Genomic DNA, 16,696 nt, shown 5'->3' on the forward strand with positions numbered 1-16,696 from the left:
ATGGAACGATGAGCTGTACGAGATATACGGCGACATTGACATAGTTCAGCGAATTAAAAGACAGCGGCTACGCTGGCTAGGTCATGTTGTCCGAATGGACGAAAACACTCCAGCTCTGAAAGTATTCGACGCTGTACCCGCCGGGGGAAGCAGAGGAAGAGGAAGACCTCCACTCCGTTGGAAGGACCAAGTGGAGAAGGACCTGGCTTCGCTTGGAATATCCAATTGGCGCCACGTAGCGAAGAGAAGAAACGACTGGCGCGCTGTTGTTGACTCGGCTATAATCGCGTAAGCGGTGTCTACGCCAGTAAAGAAGAAGAAGAAGAGCAATGGGCGATTTTTTTGCCTCCCCACAAATCGACCCGGCCTAATACTTATATATGTACATACATATTGTGACGAACACCGATACGAGAACAAAATAGAATCAACGATAAATTGCCGTGTTATAAGCAAATTAAATACAAATAGGATTCAGTAATGAGTAAGGCAACTAGGAACATATTTTTCGCAAGTCAGTGTCATAATTTTTTTTATACATTCATAAATACAAAAGTAGTAATTTATATGCAAACAATTTAAATAAACTACGTACATATATCAAAAATATTTTACGGGAAGTTTAGCGTTACCATGGTGTATTTAACGATTTAAAGCACTTTAATTTCTGTTTTTTTAACGAAATTTCAGATATACGAGCAAAGGAAACTAACCAAAATCTTTTCGATGTTGGTTAGTTACAAAAATTATACATTTGCATTAAAAAATAACATAGATCATTCTGTTACTTTAAATAACGTTAAAGAGAATTTTATTTTATTTGTGTTTCAATAGATTTTTGTCATGTCATAAGATAAAACATTTTTTCTTAGAGTCGATTTTCAGTAAACTTGGCATCCCTGACTTGCGAAGTATTTACAATAGCAATAAGTCTCCACTTTTTGACAATGTGTTGTTGTTTCATTTGTCTGTCAGAATCAGTCTATTCGAAAAATTGAGTAGAGGTGTTTCTGTTTCGGTGAGTTGTGATTGCTCTGACAATAAATTTAGCTGTCGAGTAGAATTAATTATTTGTATTTTTTTATAAAAAAAACCAAACATATATAAATATAAAATAAAAAAAATTAAAAGTGTCGTTTTATTAAATCAGAAAAGCAACAATATTCTCGGGATCTAAATTACAACAACAAGTATGGCAATGATGCTTGGAAAGCAATTGAACCGCCTCTCTGGACCTTGCAAAATTGCACCAGTAATGGTTAATCATTATTCTACTATTCCCATCAGAGAAATCACTCACCCATTGCAAAGAAAACCAAATATTGTTAGTCCGGAGGAGGCAGTGGCCTGCATAAAATCAGGTATGTCCTGCATGTCAATAAAACTATTAATTAGCTTAAGAAGCGAGTACGGAATATTTAAAATCTGTTGTTATTTTTTTATGTTCGGCTGATAACTGGAGCGACCGGAATTATAATCGCTGACTTATGATTATGTAACCTAACAAATAGTATAGTAGAACTTTAGCACTTACTACATACATTGAAAAAAGGTCATTATTAAATTTTATTAGAAAGGTTGCTGGTGTTATAATACTGCCTTGCCGAATTAATATATTTAAATTATTCAAATGTATAGTGTTCCAATTGAAAAATTCGGTGAAAGCAAACGAAAATGCAACAACTGAAAGGGGCACACCAATATATGTGTATATATGTATATATATGTAGGTATGCAATGACAAGAATTCCAATAAGATTTGCGTACGTAGCCTACTTGTGTATTTTATTTAGTGGTATTGATATAGCGCTATAGCTGATAGGTATGTAGCATATAGGAATATTTTGTCCTATATAATACAAATGAACATTTTATTTCCTTATACCTTAGCGGCCTTTGATCCTCACCCTAACTGCGTATTACTCCATCTATTTCGACCCAACACTTTCATATGTATTAAGACTAACTTTCAAGTATTTTTTTTTTGTCATGCCCATAAACTTTTGTTTAATCAATTTGACGTATTTTTGATATTGCCTTCTTTCTTTCATATTTTTTTTATTTCAAAGGTATAACAGTGGATATTTCTATTAAAGAAAATGATGCAGGGTTTATTATACTTTGAAAATATGCAATTAGGCATTTGTGTTTTCTATCAATTTACACGTCCCTTCTTGCATAATCGCTATCAGATGTCTAAAACTTAACTCAATTGTCACATAAAATGATTACCGTGTTTGCAAAGAATCGGATACTCATTCATTATATTACCGCTTTTTATGTAAATACGTAAATATACATATATATTTAAAAGTATATATATGTATGTATTGTATCGCATATATGTATGTACATATACATACATAATATGCATACGCGCCGTGCTTATATTTTATTAGTATTTATTTTTATTGGAGTTAGGCGGCTCATTAGAATTTGCGATAAGAGTAAAAATGTTCGCTTACTTTCCCATTTTACCAGTCCATCTATTAAATTCAACCTTTTGAATTGCAACTGGCACGCGTTTGTAGGCATGAGATATATAATATATTCGTACATATGTATGTATATCGACAATGACGACTTAAACTGCATATGCATAATCATTTATGTGCTTGACTATCATTTTGTGTGTAGTCTGGCATTCGTTATATTAAAATGCATTGAAATTCTCAAGAGCAATTTGTGATCAAACAACCACATAGGTATGTATGCCTGAATGAATAAGTAAATATATTTATGCATATTTCAAGATATTAGGGACTTTGTAGCTTAAATAAGTCTATTAAAAATTGCTGATATTAAAGTAAACGAGCACAATTGTAAAAACTAAATAGCAATAGTATACTTTAATGAAATAAAAGCGAAAGTGTTTACGAATTAAAACGTGTACATACATACATATTTATGTATTTAAGAAATTACTGCTATAATTAAAGTAAAAAATCAAATGTTAAAAATATTAAAAGCAAGGCATAAATTTGTATGGTACTTTAATCAGTTCTAAAATCCACAGATAATTAAAAAAACACACCATACATATTATATTTATATTGTTAGTGTTTTATTTTATTTTTATCAGTATTAGCACGCGCGTGTTTTTCTTTTCTGTGTGTGTGTAAATAATGCGTGTTTGGCCAGGAGGGATTGTGTGTGTGTGATGACTTGTGTTTCTGATGCCAAACAAATACTCTTCAATGTCAACCATTAAGGATTCTTTAAAGTGCGGGTTCACACACGAAAACTTCTGTTGTCAAATTGATTTGTGGGAGAGGGCGACGAGGAAAATCGCAGGAACCCAAACGCTTTGTGTTATTGTTGGTAACGACTCGTTGCTACGCAAATTAATATTTTAAAATTTGATAAGAAAGATTAAAAACAATTAAGGAATTGTACATACTATATACCAATCATATAGAGTAAAGTCAGTCGGATGTTCGGAAATCCTGGTATTACTTATATAGGGGCTAGGTCGTTTTCGTTCAAATTAGGCACAAAGATAGACTGTAATGAGTCAAACACACTTTCTCATTTTTTATTGAGATAACTTACATGTTGGCCGATATATGCGGTATATAGGCAACCGGAAGTTCGATAATCTTTATATTCAATATACGGAGGCTAAGGGAAGTATTGCTACGATTCAACCCATTTTTAACGCAGAGATACTATTGTCAGAATAGTCTCTTCTCTGAATTGTCAATGTATATCCCATACATTTACCGATATGTTCGATCAGAAGTAAACTATAAGTACTGGAGTCCCCGTATTAGGTACCTAGGGGTTTGAACAGTTTTGGTTGGATTTCAGAAATTTTCGGTCATAAAGTGAGTCATAAATTTTGTCCCGTTTATTAATTACTTCTTGATTTATGTACTGGGAAGGAAAGAGTAAGGTGGAATATTAAATTGTGCTATGAGGAAATACGCGTGGTTGTTGTCCGATTTCGCCTATTTGCTTACTGTGGCATTGGAATTTTGTCGAAATTGGTCGATCGGGCCAATTTAGTTATTGATTTATTGCGCTTGAAGTAGTTTTTATTATCTGATTTTATCCATTTTCTTCAGTCGATAGAAATTTGTTTAATATTTGTGCTGAGCAAATTTGGTTAGGTTTAGTGGTTTAGAAGATATGTACATACATTAAACTTATTAGAGGGCGGGTGAGAGCGCCACTTTTTCAAACTTGTTTGCCCACAGGCATTCCTTAATACTGCGATCTCTTGTCCCAAATTAGAGTTTTATATTATGATTTTATTGCCGCGCTTGTGATAAAGCTGTGACCTTGATATATTCCATTGATATATGTACCATCGCTCAAGCAAGTTTAGTTCGCCTGCTGCGTCAAGTTGAGTAGACGTGTGTTTGTAGTGCTCGTCACGAAAATGGAAAAACGAAATCAAGAGCAACGCGTCGCGATAAAATCTTCGGAAACGTATGCTAAAATTGTAAGAGTGTATGGTGATAGTGCTCTTAGTCGTGCCCAGCCAAACGCCAAAGCTCACAATGGTTGTCTCCGCGCGCCCCCCGCCCGAAAAAAGCTCGAATGAGCAAGTCGAAGGTGAAAACGATGATTATTGCCTTTTTTGATAGCCGTGGAATCGTCCACAAAGATTTCGTTCCACCGGGGAAAACTGTGAATCAAGTCTACTATTGCCAAGTACTCGAAAGATTGTGAAAACGAGTCAACAGGGTGCGCCCAGACATCGCTCGTAACTGGATCCTTCATCACGACAACGCGCCGTGCCACACCGCCCTCAGCGTGTCTCAGTATTTGGCCTTTAAAGGGATCGCCGTGTTGCAACAGCCGCCTTATTCGCCCGACACCCTGTGACTTTTTTTTGTTTCCTAAAACAAAATCGGTGGTCAAAGGAACCCATTTTAAATCGATTACGGACATCCAGGCGTCCGTGACGAGGGTATTCGCGGACATCCCAGTCGAAGCGTTCCAGAAATGTTACGAAGCATGGAAATGTTACTGTCGCTGTATAGCTGCCCAAGGCGACTACTTTGAAGGGGTTGGCAGAGTTGTAGAATAATTTTCAAATATACTGTTTTTATGGAATCAGTCTCATTACTTAATTGTTATACCTCGTAAGTTTGCCCTTAGTTATGGCACTTTATAGATTTTCGGTTAATGGCGTTTTGTGTGCGTGATAATCTGATTACGCCCATCTACGAACTCGTAATTGTACTAAGGAACCTGCATATCAAGATATCTCAATTTTTACTCAAGTTCAGCTTACAAGGACGGAAAGACAGACAGTCCGCGGGATTTCAACGTTTCTCGCTACCCTGATCATTTATACATATATGTATATATAACCCTATATCTATCTCGATTAGTTTTAAGTGATACGTACAACCGTTAGGTGAACAAAACTGTTATACTCTGTAGCAACAGGTTTCAAAATGTTTGTATATAGTGTCAATGAAGCGTAAAGGAATTTGAGATTATGATATGAATATTTAAACATTTTTTTTGAAACCAGGAATAATATTTTATTTGGTTGACTCTGAAAGATCTGCACATTTCACATGCTTTCCTTAATGCAATTGAATCCAATATTCGTTTGATAATAGGGGTGTGTCGACTAAATTGAAGATAACATACACTACTCTATGTACTCTTTAATCAAATAGATTAAATTTTTATCAGCGCAGAAAAATTAATGCAACACATATTTAATTTCATGACAGCAGCTGTGTCATCTCACAGGTAAATAAAAAATAAATATAAATATGTGCTGTATATTTTTTCTAACTTCAAGGGTGAGTGCACTTTAGCTGTCGATGGTTTTAGGATGGTTTGCCGTCGAAATTCTGATTCCATCGTCGGAAATGTTGAGTTCCAGCCTATACTCCTTCGTTCAGGTCGTGAATAGGGTGGACGTAGGTAGGGTTTGTTCGATCGAAATTATTATGGTCTAATGCAAGAGTTAGCATAGGTCGCCAGGTTATACTGTTTATCAGACCACCATCATTCATAGTGCAGAATGCCGAATTCTCTATTTTTTCCGCCACCTCCATCCTACAATCGTTTGACAGGCATTAGTGACAAAGATCATGGTGCTCGTTAAAGTCGTCTAGTATCACACGGTTTTCACCATAAAGTAGCGCACCTATGTTCGGGTGATATCCTGCAGGCTAACAAGTAACTGGAGGATGTGTACATATTCTTCTTCTTCTTAATTGGCGTAGACACCGCTTACGCGATTATAGCCGAGTTAACAACCGCGCGCCAGTCGTTTCTTCTTTTCGCTACGTGGCGCCAATTGGATATTCCAAGCGAAGCCAGGTCCTTCTCCACTTGGTCCTTCCAACGGAGTGGAGGTCTTCCTCTTCCTCTGCTTCCCGCGGCGGGTACTGCGTCGAATACTTTCAGAGCTGGAGTGTTTTCATCCATCCGGACAACATGACCTAGCCAGCGTAGCCGCTGTCTTTTAATTCGCTGAACTATGTCAATGTCGTCGTATATCTCGTACAGCTCATCGTTCCATCGAATGCGATATTCGCCGTGGCCAACGCGCAAAGGACCATAAATCTTTCGCAGAATTTTTCTCTCGAAAACTCGCAACGTCGACTCATCCGCTGTTGACATCGTCCAAGCCTCTGCACCATATAGCAGGACGGGGATTATGAGAGACTTATAGAGTTTGGTTTTTGTCTGTCGAGAGAGGACTTTGCTTCTCAATTGCCTACTCAGTCCGAAGTAGCACCTGTTGGCAAGAGTTATCCTGCGTTGGATTTCTAGGCTGACATTGTTGGTGGTGTTTACGCTGGTTCCAAGATAGACGAAATTATCTACAACTTCAAAGTTATGACTGTCAACAGTGACGTGAGTGCCAAGTCGCGAGTGCGACGACTGTTTGTTTGATGACAGGAGATATTTCGTCTTGCCCTCGTTCACTGCCAGACCCATTCGTTTTGCTTCCTTGTCCAGTCTGGAGAAAGCAGAACTAACGGCGCGGGTGTTGAGGCCGATGATATCAATATCATCGGCATACGCCAGCAGCTGTACACTCTTATAGAAGATTGTACCCGCTCGATTAAGTTATTTTCACGAGGACATCAACCGGGACCGGACATTCCAGGTGCATGCCCTCAATTCGTAGTCCTTATTTCGTTTGCCATGGTCGTCATCAAAAGGGGGGTCACTCATCCGAGGCTTGTTGTTAATATTCGCTGGGGGTGTTTTTTTTTTTTACGTGGCGGGTCCCAAACCCAGCGCACAACCCTATGCAGGGGATGTTTCGCCTTCTCACGTTAGCTCGCCTTCAAACGGATGTTCTTAGGCTACCCAGAGGATACTTGGTCAAAGACCGGAAGTCGTGAGCTGCTTGAGTCATATGCAAAAGAATCGTTTCTGGCCACTCCCCAGTGAATGGCGATCAGAGAACTTTCCTCACTTGCGTGAACTTCTACACATGACTCCATCCATATGTACATATACATATATAAAATATTTAGAGCTCGATATCGCCTGACTGGATAGCTATACCCTAACATTCTAGGGTAGTATCCCTGCGGTAGATGGCGCCGCCTATAAAACGATACTGCGCGGTGTGGTACATGAATTACATCTAATCGAATCGCAAATTGCCGTGGAAATTGTAAGCAAATTGGTAATAATTACGCTTTTAAATTTATCGAACAAATGCAATAGTACTTAGAACGAGTTTAGATTTTTATATTGTTCTTATTTTGGCTTGTTACATTAGCATACTACGATTTTTCCCTTGCACTGAGTTTACCTTATTGAAAAAAATCTCGGTTTACATAGTGACCATAGCGCATTTGCTAGCAATTTGTTTTAATTTCTTATTTGTTTAGAACTTGCCGGCAAATATGCAAAAATATCTGGTCACAAAGTACTAATTGTAGCACACAAACTTTTTTATTAAATTTGTTCGATATTTACGTCGGAAATATGGTAGTATACTAGTAGTAGTTATAGTAGAATTCATATGGTGAAAGAATGCACACAGCCATCGGCAAAGAGATAGTGCACCTTTAACATGCATAATTAATTTTACTCACTTAGGAAATTAAACGATACCCACACATATGTACATATGTACATAAGTAATTCATAGCTTCTGTTATATACATATGTATATTCGATTATCTTTTATAAAACTAAATTTTTTAAATGAATAAAATAACATTGTTTCAAAGCACCATTGCTACCAAGCAAACAAAAAAAACGAATTTATTATTGTATAACAAAAATTATCCAATCTCCGCAACAATACAAAAGCTGTGCAACGTTGGGGGGATAACTTAAAATTGGAGATCGTTTTTCAGAAAAAGGTGATGATGACTTTCTGGAAAAAATTTTCTCACACAAGGGTCTCGATCTTAATCCTATTGAATTATCAATAATTTTGTATTAAAATCATGTTATTATTATTATATTAGGATTTGTTAAGTTAAATTTGTTAAGTTAAATTTGGATTTGTTAAGTTAAATTTGATAAAGGTGATTTTAGAACTTTAACAAATTTTGGAAGGAATAGAGAAAGTAGAAGAAATAGATAATTTAAGGAAATACCAAAATTTGATAGCAAGTTTCAAATTAAAGGCAATTCTACGAAGAATTTTATTGAATATATTAAAATATACTTTTTTTTCAAAACTAAAGAATAATCTTTAATATAGTTCTATCATTAATGAAAAATTTCCATTTCTTTATTTATAGCTGTGTGAAAATTTGCGCCCTCATGTTTTGTTGTTGTAATTTATATTTTTACTAGTATTTGACGTTTCAGAGTATTTTCTCGTATATGTACGTAGTATATACTATAAACATATAAGAAATGCCGTTGTGGCGCCTCATTTATCTATCATGTATGTATACTTATATGTATATGAAAAGAGTATGCAAGTGGGCATAAAATATGAATGCAAATATGTATTTAAAGACAAAGAAGTTACATCAGTGTAATCTTTGAAGTTTCCTCGTTAGTTATCAATTGTGTGAAAATAAAGTCAGATATCGTGACATGGAGGTCATACCTTGCAGGTCAATTCCTTTGCATGTCGGGAGCGAATTAGCATAAATAAGAGTTTAAACCGGTACAGTATTCAAAATTTTATTTGCAAAAAAATATGTCAAGGATCGAGTTAACGCTTCAAATCATATTCCAATAGACCAAAAAAAAACTCTTTCATAATTCTCCGATCGTGAAATCCAATAAATCTAGCTATGGTATAACTGCCAAAGTGTTTAATTTTTTAAACTAATTATAATATAAAATTGAAAAAGTTTTTGGACTAAATTTTTTTAATTGAATTTGAATTTTATTTTCTACCCATTAAGCAACCGGAATAATGTTATAGATAAGAGTTGCAAATAAATAACTGCTATAAAATTGCATTTATTATAAATATAATTATCACAAGCACACCATCGTTTATTCACATATTTACAAATTGACTATAGAATTTGAATGCAGTTGGCATCGCTGCGATAGTGCGTCAAAGCAAATGTGACAGCTACTAAATTAGCCTGTAAACATCTCATTGTAAATACTTTTAGCATACAAGTATATTATTTACTATATACATTTACATACATATGTATATGCATTGTGTTTACAATATTGGGGAAAAATAAATATATTTAGTTTATGAATTCAGAGGATTTAGTATGAGATTTTATTGTATATAATTGAATATCATATTTCAAGTAAATGAAGTAAAATTAAACCTGTTAATTGAAATTAATTGAGTATAATTTTGTATATGTTCGTCTGACTGTCTGTATATACGCGAACTAGTCCCTGAATTTTTGAGGTAATAATCTGAAATTTTGCACAGGAAAATTTGCAGGAAAGAGGACCCGCTAACATCGGACAACTATAGCATATAGCCGCCATACAAACAGAATAATCAAAGCTCTTTTTATGTGTCGACTAATCTTTACGAAATTTAGCATAATACACCCATTACGGGTTTCAACTCCACACGGGTAAATTGAAGTTGAAGCACTTCATTTTTGACGTTGAAAACCATAAACCAAATTTCAAAATTCTACCAAAATGCAGTTAGGTTGAAACCCGTAATAGGGACCTAAATTATTATCCAAGGTATCGCCGTACATATTGTTCAACCGTTCAGTTCGTAATGTAGATTAAGTATTTGTGCAACGTTCGCAAAGTTGAGTAAATACAAAAAATCGTGCAAATATTAATTTAATTTGCACATGTTTTTCTGTATGCATTTGTATTGTTCGCAATTTCGAAAACATCTTTCTTTGCAAAAACAACTTTTTTCCGAACAATGTCTACAAATACTTGAACCACCTGCAGTCAAATTAACTAGTTATGACGTATTTACAACTGGGTTGAGTGTCAAACACATCCGGACAGTCTACGGTTTTTTTCATAAAAGCAATTGGTATATATTACATGGTTTAAATTGTCAAATAATATATCAGTCTCATCCATACTAGTTTCAAAATAGGCAAAACAATTCATAATTCGATCATGAGCCAAAACGATTGGTCAGATAAATTAAATCATTAACTGTAATAAGTCCGATGGTTTCTGTTTAGATTAATATTCCGAGGGAAATTCCTAGCAATTACTACTGGGAAACAATTCTGTAACTTTTTTTTTTGCGAAGAAGTGCAAATTGAACTACTATTAGCTTTATTAACATATCGTAATGCATATATTATATGCGATAATACAGATATGTGCGTATGTATGTATATACGTTCTTCTTTTCGATAATATCACATTTGTGGTAGTGTCCAATGTGTAATAAAATTTATGCCGATAAAAACGTTATGCCGGAAATTAAATCAGTGAAAGTTTATCGTTGATTTGTTCCATCGTGACGTGCCTCTTTTTGTACTCTAGCAAATTTTGCTGCATAATAGAATATATACGTTCACCTAATTGTTGTTTGTAACACCCAAATTTAATCGAGAAAGATATAATTGTACGCATATGTATGTACAAACCAAGTTGTTTTGTCGTTTGATAAGAAAAACACAATTTTGTGATTCAAAATACACTTTATTATTCAGTATAATCTCCCTGAGCATTAATACACTTGCTCCAACCATCCCCCAATCTGTGGATCCCATCCCTGAAGTGAGAATCCGGAAGGTCTGTAAAATACGTTTCAACAGCCGTTTTGACCTCTTTGGACCGGGATCTTTTTTCATAAATTTTTTCCTTCAACTGGTCCAAGAGGTTTCAATAATATTCAGAATTAATTGTTTTACCAGTTTGCAAGTAATCCACAAACAAAATTCCTCTCGCATCCCAAAAAAACTCTAATAAAGTCCTCATAACTACTCCTGAGATAGTATGAAAATGGGTGAAATTTCTTGATAACCACGCCTATTATCATATAACAGTTCTGATAACTAATAAAACTTTGATAATTCAATAAATAAATACGTCTGAGGCATAAAATATACATATGTAGCAAACAAAATGTGGCTTATGGGCTTTATTAAATTCAGTACTACTTGTCTACTTCCTATGTATCACAATTCTATTTCTGATTATAGTATTTCGAAAATTGACAAAATCGAGTCATTAGTTCTCCTATCCCCCATGTACAAAGGTCCGTATTGTATAATAATTGAATTCTGTTGTACCTATATTAAAATAAAAAGTCGAGATATCAATGTGAGGTTATTGTCACTTGTTATGTCGCTTTATTTTTTAAACACAACCACAGTTGTGTGTTTTCAGAAAAATGAGTTATTTTGTGTTACAACAATGTTGGTGAAAAGGTAATTAAAATTTTCATTAAATTGCTTTATATTTTTCACAAATAATGCCATAATGTATCACTAATGTGTGATTTGTGATCAAACCTAGTCATGGATATGCCTTCTTCCTTCTTTTTTGTTTTTGTTATACTTCTTTGTATATAGCCGATTGGCGTGAGTAATAATAATAAATAAATAAATAATTCAAAGTGGACAACGATTACGCCGGTTAGTGTTTTCTTCATAAAATTTCTCGAGCATAGTATAGTAAAGTTAATTCAGACAGACCTTCCCCTAATCGCAATTTTGGAGTTAGTAATTTTCGACTGACTTTCCATCCTACTTTAAACCATTTATATTGATTAGCATGTGTGATGTTTTAATGGAATTATGTGGACATGTTGGTCTAAACATAATTCGGTTTAGCGCAAGTGAGTCTGTGAGTTACAATATAAGATAATAAGATGTTAATTATTATTGCAAACCGAATTACTAGTAAAGTTGAATGTTGAATTCTTGCGCAACACCTTTTATTATGAAGTTTTGCTAACACCTAAAGGTATTTCTCTAGCTTCAATCTTTAAAAGTTGCGATAGTATAAACTAGTCACCGAAATGATCCCTTCCTTAACTGTGTATTCATATTATTATTTTTATTACATTTAACAATTGTCCCAATTATTATAAATAAACAAAAGTCCTTATCGATGAATGCTTCTTCTAGAAATATGCGACACAGCGATGCAAGTATATGTACATATATGAAAAATTACAGTGTTAACTAGAGTCATTAACATATTGTATAAGGTTTATCTCCATGAGATTGCAAGCGTATTCCATTATATATGTGTATTACACTTCGTTATTTGAAATGTTGTAAATAATGCATTAAAATAATTACTTATTTAACATTTGACTTAAATTTTTTTATTTGTGATTCTAAATGCGGCATTAAAAATAAAAAAATGTTAACATTCCCACAAACCGGATTAAAAAATAACAAAAAAAATTAATCCAACTCCGGATTAAAAATAATAGTTAAAGAAAAATTTAATCCCAAACATATAATTAAGAATAAAAAATATAAACTGCTTTAGAATTAAAATTTATTCCTGTTTGCGTACTTCATTCATATCAAAAAATAATAAAAATTTTTAATTTCCCAACATCGGGACTTAAAAATAACTTATTTATTTTTGTACCAACATCGAGACTAAAAAAATCTAGAAGAAAAGGGTTCAAAAATTTTAAAATGAAATTAAATATTTTTGTTCAATGTCTACTTCTGTTTGAAAAATAATATTTGCAACCTTATTACATTTATAATATCACAATCTAAACTTAAAAGTAATTTTTTCAATTCCAAGAACAGTAATAAAACACGATTTTAATAGTGTGAACATTAGAATATCTCTTTATAATTCATTATTTGTTTAGTGAAAATAATATTATCGGCCTAGTACACCGGTACGACTGGATATAAATATTTACAGGGAAAACAAATTAACAAAATATTTTTATATGTATTTCAGGTGACACTGTGTTCGCATCCGGAGCCGCAGCCACCCCAATAGATATGTTGAAGGCTTTGACAAAGCATGGACAAGCAAACAAACTGAAAAATGTGACTGTGTGTCACATGCACACGGAAGGCCCTGCTGATTACTGTGCGCCAGAAAATAAGGACATCTTTCGTTCCAACTCTTTCTTTATGGGCGCCAATGTCCGTAAGGCTGTAGCTGAAGGCCGTGGTGATAACTTGTCGATTTTCTTGCATGAAATTCCACAACTCTTCTATAAGGGTATTGTCAGGCCCGATGTAGCAATCGTGCACGTTTCACCACCAGATCGTCACGGCTTTTGTTCACTAGGAACAAGTGTTGATTGCGTTCGTGCCGCTTCCAATCACTCGAAAATGATTGTTGGTAAATATTCAATATTACAAAATTGATTGTTTGTTAAATGTTGAATTTATTTCATTCTTTATTTTTTGCTTCACAGCTCAAATTAACAAGCAAATGCCACGCACTTTCGGTGACGCCTGTATTCACTCATCCCAATTTGATTTCGCTGTTGAAGTTGACTCCCCATTGCCTCAGCACGGCGGTAAACCACCCAGCGAAGTTGAAAACAAAATTGGCAAACTGATTGCTGACAATTTGATTTGCAATGGTGCCACGCTGCAGATGGGAATCGGTAATATCCCGGATGCTGTATTAAATGCTTGCCATAACCACAAGGATCTCGGTATTCATTCGGAAATGTTTGCTAACGGTGTTGTGGAGTTGGTGCGAAAGGGTTGCGTAAACAATAGCAAAAAGAAGATGCATCAAGGACGTATTGTCGGTTCATTTTTGATTGGTAATCAAGCTTTATACGACTTTGTCAATGACAATCCTTTCATTGGTGAGTAATTTATAGAATATTAAAGGCTTCAATATATTACGTTAACACAAATGTTTCCTTCTCTTTAGAAATGTATGGTATCGACTATGTAAATAATACCAGTATTATTAAACAGCAGCCTAGTATGACTGCAATCAATTCCGCCATTGAAGTCGATCTTACTGGACAAGTGAGCGCCGATTCGATCGGAACGCGCTTCTTTTCCGGATTCGGTGGACAGGTAGATTTCATTCGTGGTGCTGCGGAAGGACTTGATGGTAAAGGTGTACCAATCATTGCATTACCATCTGTTACCAACAAAGGCCAAAGCAAAATTGTGCCCATTTTGCAGCCAGGTAACCACATCAAAAAATTTTATTAGTTATGTTTACTGAATTTTTTTGTTGCAGGAGCTGGTGTGGTTACATCTCGCGCTCATGTTCACTATGTTGTCACTGAGTACGGTATCGCTTCGCTCTTTGGCAAAAATATGCGTCAACGTGCCTATGAACTCATTCAAATCAGTCATCCGGATCATCGTGAAAAACTCGAAAAATCCGCCTTTGAACGCCTTAAAGTGATGCCATCATGTTGAACATCGAAGGCCTAGATTTATAAACTGGTTTAATGCAAAGTGTGGCTACTACATGCGAACATATGTAGTTTTGAATAAGTGTTTTAAATAGTAAATCGGCATATTATAAACATAATCGTGATCCTAAATCAAACGATACTCATTATTGAGTGCAAAATTATATAACCGTAAATTTCTAAATATCGAATGAAAATAAAAAATGTAACTTGACACCTATTAAAAAAGTATATCAATCATTCCCGAAACAGAAACATCAGCATTTTACATGGCGCAGACACAAAAATAACTAAATGGAGTTCGGCAGAAATTGAAAAGATTTGAATGAAAAAGGGAATACAGAAACTGCCTAGCAAATTAGGTATTAATTTCGTGCAATTTATTAGTTTTGAATCGAAAACATATTCGAAAACCAAAATAAATAAATTTTAAATACAAAAATTGTAAAAATTATTTTGTTTTCTTACCACTATAATAATAATGACATAGCATTGAAGAAAACGGTTATACCATTACTCATTATAATGTAGAGTGGCATCCGCATACGAATTTAATTCGCCAACTACACTGCCCACTTGTAAACTTAATGACAAAAGAGCTGTACTGAAAAAAAAACGACCTGAGAAACAGCGAAGCGAGGACGACTAATAAAAGGAGACAGCGGCAAAAATACGTTGTGATTCTTAAACGGAAGCATACCGACGTAGAAATGCATATGTATAATAAGAGACATCCTTAAGTGAATACCACCTTTAACAGGTCTGCATCTTCTTCAACTGTGTACTGCTACATCCAAGCAAACATTTTGGTGTTGCGTAGTTTATAATCGTTCGCAATTGCATTGTAGCGGAGGAGTACAAACAATCAAACCCATCACTATTGAAAGGAGACTAATCGGGCGGTACGATTTCCCGATAATATTGGCCTCTTTTCCAGTTTCAGCAGTGGGACCACTCTTGTGTTTTTCATATATCGGATAAAAATAGAATAAAATAATATTAGGGTGTTGTTGTTTCTCCTATTTGATGGGGAATATCTTACTTAGTATAATTCAATTCTCGCGATTTTCAACGAACAAAAATAGAAATATGTATGATCAAGAAGGCTTACCCACATGTTGTTTTAACAAGAAGTGGTGTGTTAACGTGAAATTTTACATGGACGTCCTCAGGAGCCTCAAACGAAGGGTCAATCGGGTCTGACGAGACATCGCAGCCGATTGAAATTTGCACCACGACAACGCCTCGGTTCACACTGCCTTTCTTATCAACAGCTACCTAACCAAGGTCGGCATCCCAAAGCTTCCGCAGCCGCGTTACAGCCCAGATGTGGCCAACCCGGAGTTTTTTTGTTCCCTTGCCTGAAAAGGCCGATAAAATCGGTCTGGCAGCGCGGCATTGACGCAGAAGGAGCCTATTTTGAAAATTTTTAAACAATTTTAACGATTGTTCAATAATTTTTTTGAAGTAAAAACATATATAAACTTTAAATTTTCTGTTTATTAAAAAAAAAAACAATATAAATTCATATACATATTACTTAAATGATTTGGTAGTTGTAACTTAAATAAGTAATATTTTTCTGTTCTTCTTGTTTGCCATATCATTAATTACTTCATCTGGATCTATTTTAATATCCCAGTGCACTGCAATAACAGCAAGTGCACTCAGCCGCTCATTACCCATCACATTGCGTGGTAAAGTTTTTATTCTTTTTAAGGTTGAAAAAGTTCTTTCAACGGTCATTGGAAGAGTTGCTAAAATTGTAAGCAGACAGTGAATATTTTTAAAATACGTTGCATCGCAATGTTGCAGTAATTTCAACACTTCTATGGTTGGATCTATTGTTGATAAGCTGGCACACCACAATCGATACTCTGATTTTAATGCTGTCATTGATATTTGCTCCTCGAAGTAAATAGTTAAATTTTTTAATTCTTCGGCATTATCAATTGCAGCAAAACCTGGGAGTAGAATTTGAAATGA

General features: G+C 34.7%; 1 protein-coding gene across 1 annotated transcript; it reads left to right on the forward strand.

The window, feature by feature from the left end:
- Window positions 1-873: 873 nt before the first annotated feature.
- On the forward strand, window positions 874-15,161 carry LOC105225769 (4-hydroxybutyrate coenzyme A transferase). The gene is made up of 6 exons (XM_011204383.3): window positions 874-1,018; window positions 1,151-1,361; window positions 13,267-13,659; window positions 13,736-14,140; window positions 14,209-14,475; window positions 14,530-15,161. Exons 2-6 carry the CDS (start codon window positions 1,193-1,195, stop codon window positions 14,712-14,714), a joined length of 1,419 nt encoding a protein of 472 aa, XP_011202685.1. The 5' UTR covers window positions 874-1,018; window positions 1,151-1,192; the 3' UTR covers window positions 14,715-15,161.
- The last annotated feature ends 1,535 nt before the right edge of the window (window positions 15,162-16,696 follow it).

Source organism: Bactrocera dorsalis, chromosome 2, assembly GCF_023373825.1.
Source record: "Bactrocera dorsalis isolate Fly_Bdor chromosome 2, ASM2337382v1, whole genome shotgun sequence".
NCBI classification, from domain to species: Eukaryota; Metazoa; Arthropoda; class Insecta; order Diptera; family Tephritidae; genus Bactrocera; species Bactrocera dorsalis.